Raw genomic sequence first — 18,264 nt, 5'->3', positions numbered from 1 at the left:
CGTTTGATTGAATGCAGCATTAGACCATATATTTATATACCTGTTTCTGGCTTTCTGCTACTATGGTGTAGTCCTTACCTTCCCTTTCTCAGGAAGACTTACCGAAGCTTGTTTCTGGGAAAATTTTAGTCCATAAGTATGATTCTCATGTGACGAGATCTCCTTGGCTTTCACTAAAATTGACCAGCTGTACGCTGCACAAATTTATGTAGGACTGTAGGATGGATCCACTAGCAAATGACGAACCAAACTGTACAGAAGTAGCCGTTAGTATTGCATACTTGATCTCACCACCAGCTAGATGATGTTCAGAGAAGTTAATTTCCCATTAATTTAATATTATAGTTTTCCTTTTTGTTATATTTAGAAGACGAGGAGAAGAATATGCCATTTTAATTCCACCAAAGGTTTATTATGGTAGTGTTTGATTGGAGAGCGAGGTGAAATAGAATGATTCTATTTATAAATTTGAGGATGGGATGATTTTATTTATATATAGATATTTGTTTGGTGAGTATGATGGAACGAATCCATTTTAGTACCTTGAGCGTGCCGTCAGTATCATGTTTGAAATGGGACGATTGTGTTCCATCGTTTTTTTTTAACGGCTCCGTCCCGAATCTTTAAAGAATATTCTCTTATTACGAATAATTCTATCCCATCGCTCTGCATCCAAATAGCTAAAAAAAAGATGGATACACTCTATCCCATCCCATCCCACAAACCAAACAATGCCTACATATTTTCGTATCTAAATACCAATTGTATTTAAGTATCTGTGATGTCTTAAAGTAAAAAAAAAAGACCTTGTGATAATAGTGCCACTCTTGTCCAAGTACACGAATATGCAGAAAGTATAACTTTGATTAGACAAGATAGTGCTTCCAAGTTCTAATGATGAAACAAGGTCTAATACAGGAAAACTTGTAAAAAATCATCAACATATGTTTGTCTTTCTAAGCATGTAGCATCAAACAACCATAGGACATTGCTCAAAATGTTCTGACCTGACCGCCAGCACATATATTGAACCCAAAACTTTATCAATAAACTTTGTCTTATACATAAATTGAGTAAAGAGTACTATTCAGTACAAATATAAACTCTCTACACCTTACAGCATTCTGTATGCACAGAAGCAATCCCTCTCAGGCTCCCATCATAGAGAAAATGAAATGGAAATACAAATGAACCATTATTCCCTGTCCCAAAAATGAACTATTATTGAAATGTAATTTGTTAGCATGAGTCATGTTTTAAAATATAAGAATAAATGGCTAAGATAAATTAAGTTTTGAAATTTGGAAGTTTAACTTGCCTGATTCCTAGGATTACAAGAATTTTACAAAATTCGTAATCATATAGTCATGAAAACAAGGGTGGAGAGGGAAGGAGTAGAATACCTTCTGACACTTTCCTTGTGACAATTAATTGTGCCAAATAATATTGATGTAATATTTGTGTAACCCTGCAAAGAATAGTTTCACAGAACCAATCATTCCCAATAATGGAGCTCAGCGATGAAGAGCGCTCTACTCTTCTCCTTCATGCCTTCAGCACTGACGAGAAATACTTTCAAAGTTCCACTTTTCATCTCTGTGAAAACTGGGGGAATAAAATAGAAAAAAGGCAATATGTATATACTGCCCAGGCAAAAGAGTTACAGGGTGGGAGTTTCTTCACTTCCAACTTCTAATGACTAAAAGTGGTTAAGCTAAAAAAGTTCCAGTGATGCATCACGGGAAAACCAAGCAGTTAATGCAAGCTCAGGACTACTCTTAATCCTGATTCATTGCACTGCTTGACCTGTTTACAAAATTTAATGCATTAATTAAGTTATATCAGAGTTATAAGTACAAAATATATTGGTACACCATGTTTGCAGAAGCATCATTCCTCGAACACAATTTCCATGTCCATGTCAGATTCTCTGCCCCCACGACCAATAGCCTCACCATTAACAATCCTCTGCAAGTCAACAATTGACAGCTGATCAAGCCATCTCACAACATGGTTTGCAGCTTGGAGCTCATAGGATGGGTGTTGGCTCGCAACTGCCACGCACCTCATCCCAGCAATATGTGCAGATTCTGTAGTCAAGTTTGAGTTACCAAACACAATGCATACAGCTGGCTCAAGACCAAGTAGCTCCACTACGACCTCAAACATCTCACCATCGGGTTTCCCTTGGCAGAAATATTCTAATGCAACTATAGCATCAAAATAGCCTTGCAGACCAACAGTTTTGATCCCTTCTTCAAGGATCATCCGTGAGCGAGGAGCTGCGATTGCTATCGGAATGTCAAAATCCACAAGGGTGTTCAAGAAATCAAGAACACCTGGTCGCAGCTTGTAGTATCCACCTCGGAGTGTTTGATATATTAACTCCTTGCGTGCTGCCAACCTTTGAATTTCTTCTGGATCTTCTGACCAACGTAAGATTTCTGATATAGCCTGATCAGTTCTCATTCCCTCAATTTTCTTCAGCACTGCATCCGAAGGAAAAGACTTTGCCTCTTCGAGTGACAGAACATACCAAACCCGGGGCTCCAAGTCTGGATCGTCAACTTCCACAGCAACTCCCTCCCACTCCAAGATCACACCAAGCCGGTTACCAGTCACCATTTCTTCCTTCCGTTTTTTTCTTCTTTGAGGCTGGTATTTTAGCAACTTCTGGTTGCACCAACAGCCAGCTAAGGTTTTCAGGAAGTTTATGAACCAATTTGTAAAGCTAGCACAGTGAAAAAGTGAGTTCTATTTATATACACATTTATTATTACAAAGTGAGTTTATGAACCAATTTCTAAGGTTTTCTGTGAGTTTTTTTTATAATGCTCTATTTATATACATTTTTATTATTTCATGTGATATTCTCTTTTTAATTAAATTTGAATAAAAATTAACATGAACAAAACCTTGGTTCTCATATTAATATTAAGCCTTTATAATGCTCCATTTATATGTTTTTTTTATCATGTCATATGATATTCTCTTTTTAATTCAATTTGAATAAAAAATTCAAACATGCACAAAACCTTGGTTTCTCAGATTACTTCAAACACGCTCCATTTTATCTTTTGCGAGCACCAAGTTGAAAATGACGGGCAACCTCTCGTATTAATATAAAGCCTCTTCTTCCTGGTCTCTGTACTTCATTTCTTCCTTTTTTTTCTTCCTGCTTTGAGAGATGACATCCTCACCGCATGCTCCTTATCTGATTATTTAAAGGATATATCATTTGTCATATTTAATTGATAAATATTAGAACTTATCGCATCACTACCTGGTTTAAAAAGATGAATGTAAATATATATTCGCAATTCCTGAGTTGTATGCTTCTTAAGTGTCTGGCTTTATTATGTTAGTAGTTGTAGTCAATTTATCGTGCATCACATAAGAATAATATTAGTGATTTTTGATTTTTTTTTTCTATGTATCAATATGAATGTATACTTTTTTTTATTCAAATTGAATTAAAAAGAGAATATCACATAAAATGATAAAAATGCATATAAATGGAGCATTACAAAGGAACTCACTTTTTCATCAAATAACCTAAGGTTGGAAAGATTTTTATAAATTAGTACATCACATGAGAAGAATATTAGTGATTTTTTCTAGATTTTTGGAATTTAGTTGAGGTATTAAAAATTACTAGAATTTATAAAATAGTCTTATTTGGACAAAAATATCAAAAATCACTAATACTAAATAGATCAAACTAATTAAAACAGGTTGCTAGTGAGTTCTAGTTTGTTTATAAAAATATTTAGAATTTTTGAACAATTTTTATACTCACAAATAAAATCATGAGTTAAATTTAAAACTTAAACTTACACGTACACACACAACTTGCAGCACCGAATACTCCTGGGCCACGCTTTTCCGGTGTCTCAATGTCGAAATTGGGTTTTCAGAATTTGAGGTATCGAATACACATACTAAATTTATAAATATACCAATATATTATCTATTTTGATAAATACGGTACCGTATGTTGTCTATTTTTCGATATTTACCAAAGAAATCTGCAAATGGGGCGAGACTTTCTTTTTCCATCAGTTAGCTAGAGTGGTAGAAGCATTTGATTTGTTAGCTTAGCTCTCCCTCTTGCAATATATTTGAAACCTAGGAAGAAAACATATGCATGGCCACACTTCTTGCAAGCATTTCTACAGATCGACCACCATGTGAACCTACAGTAAACCATAAGAAAAAAGGGAAGTGCCTAACGATACGTTTTACTATAGAGATCCCTTCTGCACTTTAGGCGAACTTGCAACAGGTATCAGAATAAAAGGTTCACTATAGCATAAAAGAGTCGCAGATTGAAATGTATCTGCTCGGCCTACGCAGGGAGAAACTTCTTGAAATGATAAGTTCTACAAATCTGACTTGACACCACGCGATGATTTGATGAACAATCAGCTCCATCCCAGCTCTGCAAAGCAAAATGTGAAGCATTAAGGGGCAATCTTGCAACGGAAACAGCCCTTTCCGTTTCAAGAACAGCAGTGAGCAAACCAAGAACAAAGGAAAAAAGAACAGGATGCTTCATCTTAGCCCAAATAAAAGCTAATTTACATGAATCCAGTAAAAGCAGGAGGACTCTATTAACCTGAAGGAGAAGAGGAGGAGCGAGCAGCTGAGCTGCGGATGGGAGGCAGGAGCTGGGGAGTGGAGGAGGCGCCCCCCGGCTTGGGATGGTGGCGATGAGCCCCATCCGGATAGACAAGGGACACGGGCGGCCGACTCCCATTGGTTCCTGCCGCGGCCGCTTTGTGACAATGTCAGGTGGGACCGAAAAGTCGGGGACCAGTTGTCACGGAGACAGCGCTGGGCCGGAAGAGGATGGTGATGTTTGGAGCGCTCTGGCGTATTGGAGCGATTATCTCTAGCTTTAGAAATTAAATCATTTTATTTTATTTTACAAATTTTAAATTTTATATAAATTTTGGAGCTAAAGATCTATTAAACAGAACTATAAATTAACTTCAACAGAAAATAAAATGAAATACAAAGTGCTTCAAAAATAGGAAGGCAGTGCAAACGTTTCTAAGACTCCTGAGTCAGGTGATTAAGTTGAACATATAAATTCATGTCGCTTTGACACATGGACGGTTTGATTTGTTCTCTTAAGCAGTCGGATTAAAATTGATGTGTTGCTGTGTGACCAGTGGCGGACCCAGAGATTTCAGTGAGCCTGGGCTAAATACAGACCGTGCCCGTATAAGTTGTGTTTTGCCCAAAATTTGACCGATCCAAATCACGAATTTACTTATAGCTTGTATAGAAGTAAAGAGGCGAGTCGGGGTGGAGCCCGGGCGGGTGCCCAGGGTCGCCGGGCCCTGGGTCCGCCACTGTGTGTGACTGAGCTAGGGTTAAGTTGCGGCAGCCATTTTTCTCCTCTTTGCCTTTGCTGTGTGACATCAAACCAAATTAAGGTAGAAGTTCACAAGCATGACTAAGTTTTGACTTGACAAATGGTACCTTGACCAAACATATCAAAACTTCTTTTACTACTCGTAGCAATCACCTTCAAGAGACAGGCTATTGGACATTCTTGCACGTCTTTGTGGGTTGTTTAATGCATTGTAACATGTTTTCCATACTATAACCTCATTTGACACTGTGGTGGCTTTAAAACATTCATATATTTCTGATTCAGAACCCAAGTAGCTGGAAGCATTTACCTTTCGCGGATTATAACGACAAAATAGAGTTAGTAAAGATTATCTGACTGACAGGCATATAACGTAACGACCACAAATTGACACTATGCCATGTCGAACTTCATGACTTAGTCTCTTCGACTTAGAGATTTGTGGGGTAAAAGAGATATAAATCGTGACATAGCTAAAATATCTTATGGAACTATGATGCCATGTAGAAATACCTAATGGTATATTGATAATTATCTCTGAAGTTATGTCTAGACTTAGATGAGGACTTGTACAGCTCCTAGTTGTAAGTGAAGTATTTCACCTTCAAACACGAGTAGAATGCTATATTTCTATAAGAGCGTGTTCAACAATCCATGTGTAATGAAAATGGTCATATTAAATTATGATTATAATTTTATGATTAATAATAATATAGTCATGGGACTAACATGTTTATCAATAATATATGTTAATAAGTTTTATGGATGCAATTCATAAAAAATCATTATAATCGGAACAAAAGTTTGGTTAAATTAGAGAAGTCACAAGAAAAATGTACTTACCGGATGGTCCGATGATGGAAGAATTATACTTTCGGTGTTTAGGATGACTTTGAGTGTAATCCAACGGCTAATTTTTGATATTATACTCATCGGATTTTCTGGTGATTGTACTACTGTTGTCACTAGATAATTCGATGTTAACAGCTTTTCTGAGCCATTGAGTTAACGGCTAGTTGGCGAGTTTGAGGCTATAAATACCTCTCCACTTGATCATTTGAAGGTGCTGAAATCCAAAGAAATACAAAGATACTTTAGAAGACATCTAAACCACCAAAGTGTTTAAAGTGATTATCTAAGATAATTAGGTACAAGATTAGAGAGTGCTTAGTGCTTATATAACTAAAGTGAGTTGTAGCTAGGTGTTGCAACTTGAAGAATGGATTAAGTAGTGATTCTAGTTTATACCAAGTGGTATGACGACGTCTTGAAGTCTTGATGATTCGTCGGTAATTTGAGCCGGAGTTGTTCAAACTTGTTGACCCTCCAACCTGGTGTGGAGCGGCGACAAGATGATTATGCGAGGACACAAAGACCCTTACCTTTGTGGCTCAAGCTCCAAAGTGATTACAGCGGCAAGTGACTAGAAGAGAGACTAGTGGTGAGACATTGCGTTGGTGGCTTGGTGGTTTATTCGGCTTGAGGCTTTACTTTGGAAGTTTGGTGGCTCAAGAGTCGTGACCGGGTATTGATCGGAAGCATATTCTTGGTGGAGCTTCAATATAGACTAGAGGTGACATCCTTGTGCTGAATTTACTTTTTCTTCCGTCATTATGCATCCATATTTATATTCTTTCAATCTACCTTTGTATGTTTACTTTTTAGAGTATTTTGTTAGGATTAGCTATAAGTTGCAAACCTTTTGAACGATAGAATAGATACACTAGATAAATATAAAGTACATTTAGATAGAAAATAAGATAGGTTTATCTTGTGAAGTTTTTAAAGCCATTAGCTTCTTCTAATTCACACACCTCTTAAGATGTCTCCGTTCCTCTCACCATGTCAGAGCAACTCCAACCCACTCTGTGCATGCCTCCCTATAGTCAAACTTGGGGGTTGAAGACCAAAAATTGTTCTCCAGCAGCTTCTCCTCGCTACTTTTGGGGAGGGGGCGCTGGTAGCTATCCACGGATTCGGCCATCGTGCACCTTCTCTCCTGGGCCCTCGCACCCACGCCCTCCTGCGTCTGCCTTGCTGCCCACATTCCGCGTCCGAGTAGGAGGCCGCCCAACGCCTCCCACGGCTAGCTATGGTGGCGTCGCCGTTGGAGCACGAGGGCTCCCGAGTCAGGCCACTGCTCGAGCAATACTGCTACTAGAGCAGGAGCCTAGCCCACGTTGAGGAGCGCCCCGACCGTCGCCTCCCCTCCCCGTCTACTGTCCCTCCCTCCTCCCCTTGTCGGATGAGCAGGAGGCCAAGCGCCCCGATCACTGCCACCTCCCCTGTCGAACGAGCACCTCGACTACCAAGATTTGGCGCGCTCTGGCTCCTATCTGAGCAACCACCACACAAGATAGTAATAAAATGTAGGTTAGTGGAGAATATGAAGCTAAATTTATGAAATGGGTTGGAGCTTGTTGAAAAATAGAGATAGAATCATAATAGAGAGTTTCATATATGGAGGAAATAGGGAGACAAATTTAGAGGATAGGTTGAAGATGCTTTCAGTTAGCTATAAATGAGGTCACACCAAATTTTTACTCATGTGAAGGAAAAAATGAATGAAGAGAGAGAAATACTATTTTTTAATCCATAGATAGTCTTCTCATTAAATACAATAATATTATAATATATTATCTGTAGATCTATATTAATTTTATAGATAATATTATTAAAAGAATTGACTATTATACTACATGCATAGATAGGAACTGCTCTTGCAAAGTTTGATCCCCACCCTTTCATCGTCATTTGCCTAGCGCCAATCCAAACTAGCGCCCATTCTATTTACCTCCACGCAGCCGCGATGGCCACCCCGGCCACCACCCTTCCGCCTCCACCATCGGAATCGACGACCACCTCCAACCCGAAGCAGCCGCCGCCGCCGCCGCCGCAGGCGCCATCGCCTCCTCCTTCCGGCGCTGAGTCCGACGCGCCGCCAAAGAAGCGGAAGCTGGAGGAGGTGGGATTTCACCACTCACCGTACTACAAAATCCGAGCAACCGTCGTCAACCTCCGCGCCCGGTTCCTTCAGGTCCCCACTCCAAACCCTATAATTCTCGAGTGCCATTCAGCGATAGCAACAGCGAGCTGAGAATGTTTTTGCTTGCGATGTTTCAGGTAGAGCACTGGCGATAGTATTGCTGTTGTGAATGGAACAGTGGAAGTTCTTATTGATGCTCGAATAGAAATGTTTGTGCTGAGGTTCATATTTTTTCTAGGAAACAGAGGTTCATAGTTCATACTAGTCCTTAGGCAGTGCTCTTTCTAGTTGAAATTTTATGGTCTGATGAGGATAAGTACATACTCAAACAAAATGGAAATTAGAGTTCAAGGGATGGATGTGGACTTAAGTGATTAGATTAGCCCACCATGTTTGTGCTCATTTCATTCTCGATAGGTGGTACACTGGTACTGCACAACGTTTTTTTTAAGAAATATATCTCTGGACTTTTGCCAATCTGAATACCTGATTCTCCCGTGTATTCTTTGCTTGTCATGTCATTTGTTCTGGTTAAAACAGTAATCAGTTCTGAAACGGTTTACCTTTGTTGTTATGAAGGTTTGTCAAGCATCTGACCCCCAAAAGAAAGATGCTGCTCTTGAGATCTTGAAAGGTAAATGCTTGATCCATTACCATTTTCTCTACTTGATCATCATTTATAGAAAACCATACTGCTCTCTCTGGGTTGTGACATAAAAATGACAGCCTCAGGCACTGTGACATTTCTTGGTTCTTCGCAAATGCAGAGTGTGTAACCCTCAGTGCTGTTAACATATCTGTGACCATTAGTATGTTACATTTCTTGGTTTCTATTTATCATGTGAATACACTGTACATTCGTTAGCCTTCCACTTGACAAACCCCTGCCACCTCTCTTACATACTTTATTGTGTTCAGCACTTGTTATTCATTTGTATGGAGTACTCCTTAATTATATGCTGTGTTCAGAAGCAGCTATCATTTGCAACAAGCCAGTATGTATTGTAATATGAATGCAAAAGCAAGAATAAAACTCTGAATTAAATTATTGGTTATCTCCAAGTACAGTAATAAACAACTTCCTTTAAAAACGCATCTGAGAAGGCCAGCAATAATGCTCCTTGTCTTGTGTGGTTTGGTGTAGACCTCTTGAGCATGTGGGCCTTATATATGAATAATTTTACACATATGGCTATTTGCTCATGCGCATGCAACCCTTCTGCCCCTCTGCTCATCTTATGTCGTGCAGAGATAAAAGATGTAATGGAATTATCCAAGAAAATGCGGCTTGATCTGTCCTCTGCTGCTGAGCCCGTGAAACCATTCGTCAAACCTGCAGCTAGAGCTTCCAAGGATACGCCTGCTGGGAAAATCCCATCTGCAGAGAAGAATCAGGTTCATCCGATAAGCCTGGCTGGAAATATTGTGCACAATACAGGTGGGAATGCACCACTCAAACCTGATAACTCAGAGGCTGCAGCACCGAGGTTAGTGTTGCCAGTGGAGATTAAAAAGGAAGCCAGACCAAGTAAGGTAACAAACTATACGAAGCAGCAGGGCAAACTCCTGCAAGGGTCTTATGTCATCGGTGGATCCCCCATTGGCTGGAATTTTCTTATGTGGCCTGGAAGCAAAGCAATCTACTACGGCTTGACCAAAGCAGAGTGGTTGGCTCATCAATCTGCAAAATGAAATTCCATCCCTCCTGTCCCAGCAATCAACAGCTACTGTCATCTTAGATCTTCAGAGGATAACATAGTATTTCCTAGTAGTTGCTGTGATAGAAGGAGAACTGAACAGTACATGATACTCCAGAAAGATGACTGGTTGACACCAGAACATGGTAAGGTACTGAGGTACATCAGTGTCAATAGGCTTTTGGAATGCTTTTTGTTGCACTACAGGGGCAATCAGCAGTAGATATGAAAAGATGTCGTTTGTATTTTGAACCGAACGACCGAAGTGATCTTGTTGTAATTTTCAGTTCAGAAATTGGTACAAAGAGGAAGCGCTTTAATGCGAACCTGCGCTTGCCCGGGTGGTTCGTTCGCCCGCTCGGCTGGAGGAGCGGCCACCCGGGATTGATCCCCGAATCTCGCACGTTGGTCGGGCCTTTGTGGCGCCTTCCCACCCGGCCGCGTTCGTTTTGAGCGAAGGCTGGTGAGTACCGGGGATTGTTCCCCTTGTAGGAGTAGAGTGTGTGTGCGTTGTACTTAAAAAAAAAAGAGGAAGCGCTTTAAGGGCAGGTAGCGCATTAGAGCTGATGTGTGTTCTTGTTAACAACTTCCGAAGTTTCTGACTTCCTGTTATATGCTACCCTCAGTTTTGTATTTTCCCAACCTTGCTTAACCTGTGCACCGTCCAGAGAGAATGCTGCTGAAAACTTGTGCTGCAGCTTTGTGCAGTTACTGTTCAAGTGCAGAAATGTTACTGGCGTTGGTTTGGTTTCTCCTTTTTTTTTTACAGCAACGTTTTCTACTTTGCTAAGCATCAACCGTCGGATGGTAAAGCCATTGAAAGTTTCTGGTTGAAGAGGCATTGGAAGACTGTTCGGGATCTCAACTGTCTGAAAGGCCTGACTTGCCTGTTGGAACTCAGAAGCCAGAAGTGATTGAAAGGCACTGTGCTGCATCAGTTGCCTTCTCTTGTCAAAGGCGAGGGGACCAAGCCAGCTTCCGTTCTCTCCTACCCTCGGAGCGTGCTCGGTGTTGTGTTGACGACAGCTCCGTCCGTATTTTGGGCAACGAAACGGGCCTGCAACGCCGGAGCTCGCGATTGGGCCCCTCGCGGCAGCTGCCGAAACAAGAAGCCCATGCGGAGCCTTCTCAAAAAAAAAGAAGCCCATGCGGAGACTCCGGAGACATCTGAACGCGGTGACGTCACTACGTCGGAAACGTCGGTTTCCTCTTACCCGGCACAGAGCGGAACGCTTATTTAACCGTCCCTCGCATTTCCACCAGGTAGGTAGCCAAAAGCTTCGCTGCCCTACCCTACGCCGCTTTGCTCCGGCGAGTCGGCGACCCCCTCCTCTCCTTCGATCCCCGCCGCGAGCGGCGAGCTGGCCACGGGCTCTAATCGAGCCCGGCCTCCGCCCCGTGCTTCCTCGGCCTCCGGCTGCCGCCGCCGCAGCCGCAGCCGCCCCGGGCATCCCCATCGGCGTCTTCTGACCCAGGCGCGTCGCGCGACATCTCGTCGGGCGAATCCCAGCCCGCCGACGCCGCGGCTCGGCGCCCCGAGGTGAGGCCCCCTATCCCGCGACGCGGATTCCGTTGGCTTCGATGTTTGCTTTGCTGCGGCGGCGTCCCAGATTCGCGGCGCTGTCCCCGTCGAAACCCTAGATGTGCCATTTCTTGCGTCGCGTCTGGGGCGGGATTTGAACGATTAGGTGGCTGACCTATGGTTTGGACCCATTTGCGGAGGAAATTTAGGGTCAATTGTTGCCGGTTCGATGTGTATTTGGTCCCAATTGGATACTTGATTGGTTCAACGTGAGCATTGTCTGAAAAGTTCATTGAAAGCTCTGCAGACTTATGGAAGTTTTCTTGCTCTGATTCAGGGATTTTAATCCTGGTACGACGGGATCCTAGCGGAAATGAGGGGCTACGAGTATCACACCAATGTAAGCTCTACCTTTGTCTCTTTATTCTGTTTAATGTCGATCATTTATGATCCGTAAAAGCAGTAGAAATCAGAAATTTGGTGAGATTAGTATATCGTGGGAATGTAGTGTTAGTTAATTGAATGTGAAAAAATTGAGATAGGCTACACTCACTTCATTTGTGATGTGTTCTGAGGTAAATGTAGTAGTTCTAACATGTAGATGTAGTATTGACAATAGTGAAATAGCTCAATGCTTTTTTTTTGTCTCATAATGCCATAATGCTGACAATTATGAATTATCGTGAAGGGTTACCATCAGACAGTGGAGGATGAGTATGAAGATGAGTACTATGATCAAGATGAGTATGAGGAGGAAAGTTCAGGTGCTGGGGAGGAGTGCGTTGAGGAGGAACAACCTACAGAGGGACAGAAGGAGATCCTTGAATTGAGAGAACGATTAAAGGAGCAGATTAGGAGAAAGGCCAAGGCTGCTGGTGCCAGCACAGCTGGCCACTCATCTTCCTTACATGATAGGATACCTCCAACCAGGAACAAGTAAGTCTTTTTTTTTTTTTAAAAAAAAAAGAAAGATTGCTCGCTGAGCTCATGCCATTCAGAAAATATCAGACTTGCATGGGAGGAACTCGTTCTGTGATTCCTTCTGACATGCCTCCTATTTTAAAATTATCGGAGCTTCATAGCCAATTGCCAGTTATACTCGTTACTTAATAAACTGTGTGGCACTTGGAAAATTCAATGTTTCACCTTAGCAATTTTTATTCAGTTTTAAGTGTGGTTCTGGTGATGGTGAACCAATTTTCTTTTAAGTTACGACATGCGTCAATCAGTAAGGGGTATTTTTCTTTTCTTCTTTTCTATGAAAAAGCTAACATCGCTTCTACACTTTATGCTTCTGGCTTTTCCTTTTGCATTTCCTGCTTTCACTGTTCTTGTTATATTTCCAGAGTTCTTCAATGTGTATGACCTTTTTCGTGTAGATTTGGCTCCTTCTTTGGACCATCCAAGTCAGTGATTTCTCAACGAGTGATTGAAGAAAGAAGATCAATGAAAGAATTACATAGCACAGTCTTGAGAGATCCAAGGCCTTCTGGCGTATGTAATACTACACCTAATCCTGATTATCACTGAATAGCATTATATAATTATAATGAATTTTTTCGCAGAGGGACAACATTTCATCATCCTCTAAAGTGCAAAGTAAAGGAAACGGAGTTCAGCAAAAACTAAGGATTTTTAATGAGGTATAAAGAATTTACATTCACTGGATCGTTTGCATCTTCGCTATACTGAACCTGAGATGATGTATTTACTACGTAGCACCTGCAATTTGCAGGCAAAGAAGAAGGCTGAGGCACTCAAGGATAATCGGGATTATTCATTTCTACTCTCAGATGATGCTGACCTTCCATCCTCTCCAAAGGCCGGTGAGTTTGAACTTTGATTTCATGAAACAAGGTCTTCCCAGTTTCTTCGATTGGGAGATGCTGATGGTTGATTTCTGGATATTGAAGATCGCGGGGTGATGCATTCAGCATTAAAGAGCAAGGCACCAACGAGTCAACTTGCACGATTGTCAAATGGATATGGATCTAAGAACACATTATCAACTCAAAAGCATGCTGAAAGTAAGGTAGATTCCATGAGAAAGGAGACTTTCTCAAACAGAGAAAGGGCTGTTTCACTTGACAATGAGAGGAAGAATAGTATTGTTAGAAATGGATCCAAGCAGGCCAATGCAAGCAAAACTACAAGCCAAAAGCTTCCAAGCAAGGGCCCTATTGCTAATAAGCATCCTTCAAAGGATGTGAATGATTCATCTCTGAGAAAGAGCAGTGTAGCCTCAAGGCACCATTTTTCAGATATTGAGAGACCACAATCCTCGCAAAGTCAGAGGATACAGTCAGCTGGTCAAAGACCACAACATTCTTCCCATGGTCAGAGGCCACATCAATCAGTGCACCAGAAGCCGCAGCAGTCATTGCAAAGTCGGAAGCCACAGCAGGTGTCACAGAGTCAGAGGCCGCAACAATCGTTGCAGAGTCAAAGGACGCAACAGTCGTTGCAGAGTCAAAAATCGCAATCCTCACAGATCCACAGACCACAATCGCAAAGTTACAGGTCTCAGCCGTTGCAAGGGCAAAGGCCTCTTTCTTCGCAAGGTCAATATTCTGATCAAAGAAGAGTTCATGCAAATGATAGAGTAAAACAAGCAGAAAGGCAGATTCGCCCTCCCTCGAAACCCATGGTAATATTTATGAAAAAAAGTATCATATGGTAGTTTTTTTTCCTTTTTACTGCTATGTCACACATTTCTTGTATATGGGTAGAATCTCATTTGGCCAGGACTGCTGTTGTTTCCCTTTGTTTCTTAATTTTTTTTCCTCTATCTTTGTGCATGTAGCCATCTCGCCCAATCTCTTCCAATGGAATTCGTGATGATCATGCAAAGAGAAAGCAAGTGGTGAAAAGAAGATTTGATGAAGATGAAGATGAGGAAAACCCCTTTGCAATGATCAGAAGTATGTTCAGGTATTGTCCTTTATCAACGTGTTCTTTCTTGTCATCGATGTCAAATTTGGGTCTGTGTTTGTGAGCGTCAACTTCTACATGAGTTGCCATGTTGTACTGAACATGGTTGTCAAACTGAGTATACTAAGCATTGCTTAGTTGCAGCGATTGTTCGATAATGTTTCTTAAAGATAATTGGATTCTAATTTCTGGCTTCCTCTTCTCAGGTATGATCCTAGTAAATATTCAGGCAGAGATGACGATGACAGTGACATGGAAGCAGATTTTGCTACTATAGAGAGGGAAGAGAAAAGAAGGTATCGATTTTCTTCCTCACTTTTACACAATAATTTCTATCAATCTTTCCCTTTTTTTCATCTAGTTCGTTGTTAAAACGGCATAAGTTGAAGAAAATGGCGATTTGGACGATATGGTTACTTTTGGTGGCAATATATTGAATGTAGTTATATGCTTTATACACAAGATTTTGCATTGCCTACACACTTGATCGAGATAAACTTGGTATCTTAACCAGCCGTTTGGTGGGTTTGTGCTGCGTACTGTGCCATACAATGCTTGGCTAGAGTCAAGCTCATCTGGCATCGCACATTTAAGGTTCAGAAACTTGCAGTACAGAACATATGCAGTCAAATTGCTAGGCATGTCAATAATTTGCATTCTTGAGTCTTCCCTGTCTGAATGTCCTCTGTTTTGTATCTTAATTACCTATGTTCTTGCCTCCTTGTTTAGCGCGAGGATTGCAAGACAGGAGGATGAGGAGGAACTCCGCCTTATTGAGGAAGAAGAGAGACGTGAGCAGGAGAGGAAGAGGCGAAAGCTCGCACGGGGCCGATAGCAGCTGAGTAGCTCCAGTTATGTCATCTCGGGATGTTATCACTGCAGAGGCCTGAACACAAGCCATGGTCGAACAGAGACTGGCAGTCTGGGGGCAACTCGGATAAACTTGTGCGTTGCGGACGACAGCAACCGTTGCCGTGTAGATTCTCAGGGGACAAATCAAGAAAAACGGCAGGTGAGCAACGTTGGCATGTGTCTAGTACTCTAGGGTAACTGCAGAACGTTAGTCGTAGTGTGCTGACATGGACTATATCTAAGCTCTCCCTGGGTGTTCAGATGTCAGAGTTGCTAACGTTGCGGCGCCGCATCATATTGTTGGACTGTACATGATTTCTTCCCATTATACTGATTCGTTCGATTAGCCTCCTAAAGATGCCAAATCCAGATGGCATCTTTGTTGCATTTTTTTGGGGTGTAGAAGTGTTTTAATAAATAATGTATTCCGACTTTCAGATATAATTTTGTCCATCTGGAGAGGAGGCTGAGGTCGGGAGCCAGTCAGATGTTTCGAGATGTTTCCATTGAGGAAAAGGGGTGAAACTTGGGGCGGACGGGAAGTATGTATGCGACTACGGGACTAATACAGCTCGAATACGGACACTATTTCTTTTTTATAGCTGGATGTTACTACCCTGCACACAACATTGATCAACGGAGGAAGCTCGAAACCGATTCGTCTTAGTGTTCGAGTTTGTCTCCAGCCAGGTTGGCTGACAAAAAAAATCTGCAGCATATAAAGTTCATGGTTTCGTGGCCTAATAAGGACTCCGATACATCTGTCGTGCCGTCGTCTATCTTCCCTACCACATGGCAGAAGGAGAGGAGAGCACGAGCGGTGCGGGAGGCGACGAGAAAGACGAGTACCCGGTGGGGTTCCGATTCAAGCCGACGGACGAGGAGCTCGTGGAATACTACCTCCTCCCCAAGCTGCAGGGCAGGCCGACCGTGCCCAATGACGCCATCATCGAGGCGAACGTGTACGAGTGCGACCCGGAGATACTGATTAACAGTAAGCACGACATGACCCTCGTTGTTTATCTCCGTTTCCTTTCTACCTAGTAGTATGAATTATGAAGCACCTGGTTCGCTGGCTTGTTTACAAGTCTATTGCTGGCGCTGCTTGCTTAGTCTTTAACACTTGCCAAAAAAAAGAGGTGTTTTACACTTCGGTGACCTGATTCTGGTCACATGGCTGTACCCGTCGCGTCCGCAGAGTACAAGGAGAGGGGCGAGAACGAGTGGTACTTCCTGTCGCCGAGGACCCGCAAGTACGCGGGCGGGAGCAGACCGTCGCGGCGCACAGCCGACAACCGCGGCCGGTGGAAGCCATCGACGGGCCAGAAGCCGAAGCCGGGCCAATCGGAACCGGGGACGACGGAGAGGCTATGCAAGGGCGGCGCGATCCGGTTCTGCGAGAACACCCTCGCCTACCACCTGGGCCCGGCCAAGAACGAGACGAAGACCAAGTGGCTGATGCACGAGCTCACCGTCCCGGAGTACGAGATCAAGATCAGCGACGAGACCCGCGGCAAGACCAGCAACAGCATGCTGGTCAGTTTCGGAACGTCTTATTTATTTACTTCTATTTCGAACTTCGAACTGTTTTTTTCCCGCGAATTGATGGTTAGGGTAGTTGCTATTTGCTGTCCTAACTTGAGAGTAGTTGCATGCATGCAGTTGGACAGATACGTCTCGTGCAGGATTTACAAGAGCCCATTGACAAAATGGAACGAAGACGAGGATGAAGAAACCAGCTTTGCGAGCGAGGGGGCGGCCCCTTCGTCGCAACCCGGGCCGGTGATGGAGAGCGGTCAAGGGACAGCGGCGCCGACGCCGTCGAACAGACAGGCGGGCAAGAGGCCCGCGGAGGAGCGGCGGCGCGGGTACGCCATCGCGCCGAATAAGCGGGCTTCCCAGCCGACCCTGGCCCCGGAAGCGCCAGCGCCGATGCTCGGCGCGGGGGGCGGCGGTGGAATGCGAGTGCCGATCGGAGTCGGAGCAGCAGGGTACCATGGTGTTCCAGGACAGCCCGCGCACCCAATGCCATGGCCGCGGGTGATGCATAACCACCTGCAGGGGCCTGCGCAGCGGCCACCGATGTTGACGTACAAGTACAACGGGCGAACGGTAGTGGTGCCATACAGCGGCCAGGCACCAGTGCAGGGGCCGCCGGGGTTGAGACTATTCCCGCCGCACCGGGCCACCGCAACCACCCCCAACTCTCTTGGTCAGACAATGCTGATGCGTCCCCCGAACATAGCAGCCGGCCAACCGGTTCCGCGGCCACCCGCCCCGCGACCTCCACCGCAGCAGCGTCAGCACAAAGAAGAGATGGACGACATGAACAAACACCGAGTGCTCGCGCAAGTGTTAGCTGAGCTGAAAGCACTGGAAGCACAGGGCAGTGCGTCTGGCGCAGCGCAGCAGCAGAGGGCAAAGGCGCCCATGCAGCCGCAGCGGCCATGCTTCGACGCCGGTGTCGATCATCCTGCGAGAGCCAAAGCCGCCGTGGTCCCTCATCCTCAGTTTTGTGCGCCTCACAACTGTTACCCTTTCAAAGGTGGCCAGCAGCAATGCAGTGCAGCGATCCCGTCCACGAGTGTTCCTGGCGGTGCGGCGGCGCCAGTAGAGGCGAAGCCGGCGTCTGACAACGCGCCTAGTAAGTTATCCGTGCCTGGGAATGCAAATGAAGGGAGCGGCAAAGGCGACCGCAACAACAATGGCGGGCAACTTTTTTCGGATTTGGCCGCTATGAATCGAGGAGACCCCGGATGGGACTTGAAAAACGTTAGCTTGTCACCGAGTTTGTGATATTTGAGCGGAAGTCATAGTTTCGGAATCGGAGATTGTTACTGCGTTCTTCATCTTTTTAAGAACAAGTTAAGACATGGTTATTTCTGCGATATTA

The 18,264-nt window shown here is 43.6% G+C and overlaps 3 protein-coding genes across 8 annotated transcripts; 2 read left to right on the top strand and 1 right to left on the bottom strand.

Annotated features, from left to right (window-relative positions):
• Positions 1–1,599: 1,599 nt before the first annotated feature.
• LOC133889079 (5-amino-6-(5-phospho-D-ribitylamino)uracil phosphatase, chloroplastic-like) lies at positions 1,600–4,747 on the bottom strand. 3 transcript variants are annotated; one of them, XM_062329535.1, is made up of 2 exons: positions 4,619–4,747; positions 1,600–4,441 (listed from the first exon to the last, which is right to left on the bottom strand). In XM_062329535.1, exon 2 carries the CDS (start codon positions 2,623–2,625, stop codon positions 1,891–1,893), a length of 735 nt encoding a protein of 244 aa, XP_062185519.1. In that variant the 5' UTR covers positions 2,626–4,441; positions 4,619–4,747; the 3' UTR covers positions 1,600–1,890. The 3 variants fall into 3 exon arrangements, with proteins under 3 accessions (XP_062185519.1, XP_062185521.1, XP_062185518.1); XM_062329537.1 differs by having other exon boundaries at positions 1,600–4,493; positions 4,619–4,741; XM_062329534.1 differs by having other exon boundaries at positions 1,600–3,214; positions 3,838–4,737.
• A 3,387-nt stretch (positions 4,748–8,134) lies between these two features.
• LOC133887810 (putative proline-rich receptor-like protein kinase PERK11) lies at positions 8,135–10,738 on the top strand. The gene is made up of 3 exons (XM_062327791.1): positions 8,135–8,420; positions 8,949–9,003; positions 9,619–10,738. Exons 1-3 carry the CDS (start codon positions 8,193–8,195, stop codon positions 10,059–10,061), a joined length of 726 nt encoding a protein of 241 aa, XP_062183775.1. The 5' UTR covers positions 8,135–8,192; the 3' UTR covers positions 10,062–10,738.
• Positions 10,739–11,318: 580 nt separating this feature from the next.
• Positions 11,319–18,264, top strand: LOC133888112 (NAC domain-containing protein 58-like). 4 transcript variants are annotated; one of them, XR_009903712.1, is made up of 11 exons: positions 11,319–11,606; positions 11,926–11,988; positions 12,277–12,524; positions 12,968–13,082; positions 13,154–13,231; positions 13,324–13,414; positions 13,502–14,235; positions 14,392–14,519; positions 14,726–14,815; positions 15,249–15,531; positions 15,810–16,160. XR_009903712.1 is itself a non-coding variant. In XM_062328239.1 (10 exons), exons 2-10 carry the CDS (start codon positions 11,962–11,964, stop codon positions 15,352–15,354), a joined length of 1,617 nt encoding a protein of 538 aa, XP_062184223.1. In that variant the 5' UTR covers positions 11,319–11,606; positions 11,926–11,961; the 3' UTR covers positions 15,355–15,717. The 4 variants fall into 4 exon arrangements, 3 of the variants coding, with proteins under 3 accessions (XP_062184223.1, XP_062184221.1, XP_062184224.1); XM_062328239.1 differs by lacking the exon at positions 15,810–16,160 and having other exon boundaries at positions 15,249–15,717; XM_062328237.1 differs by lacking the exons at positions 11,319–11,606; positions 11,926–11,988; positions 12,277–12,524; ... (4 more) ...; positions 14,392–14,519; positions 14,726–14,815 and adding exons at positions 16,570–16,907; positions 17,034–18,264 and having other exon boundaries at positions 15,350–15,531; positions 15,810–16,365.

The sequence above is a fragment of the Phragmites australis genome, chromosome 13 (genome assembly GCF_958298935.1).
Source record: "Phragmites australis chromosome 13, lpPhrAust1.1, whole genome shotgun sequence".
In the NCBI taxonomy this organism is placed as follows: domain Eukaryota; kingdom Viridiplantae; phylum Streptophyta; class Magnoliopsida; order Poales; family Poaceae; genus Phragmites; species Phragmites australis.
Note: the sequence above shows the minus strand (reverse complement) of the source record. Positions and strands in the feature narration are given on the sequence as shown.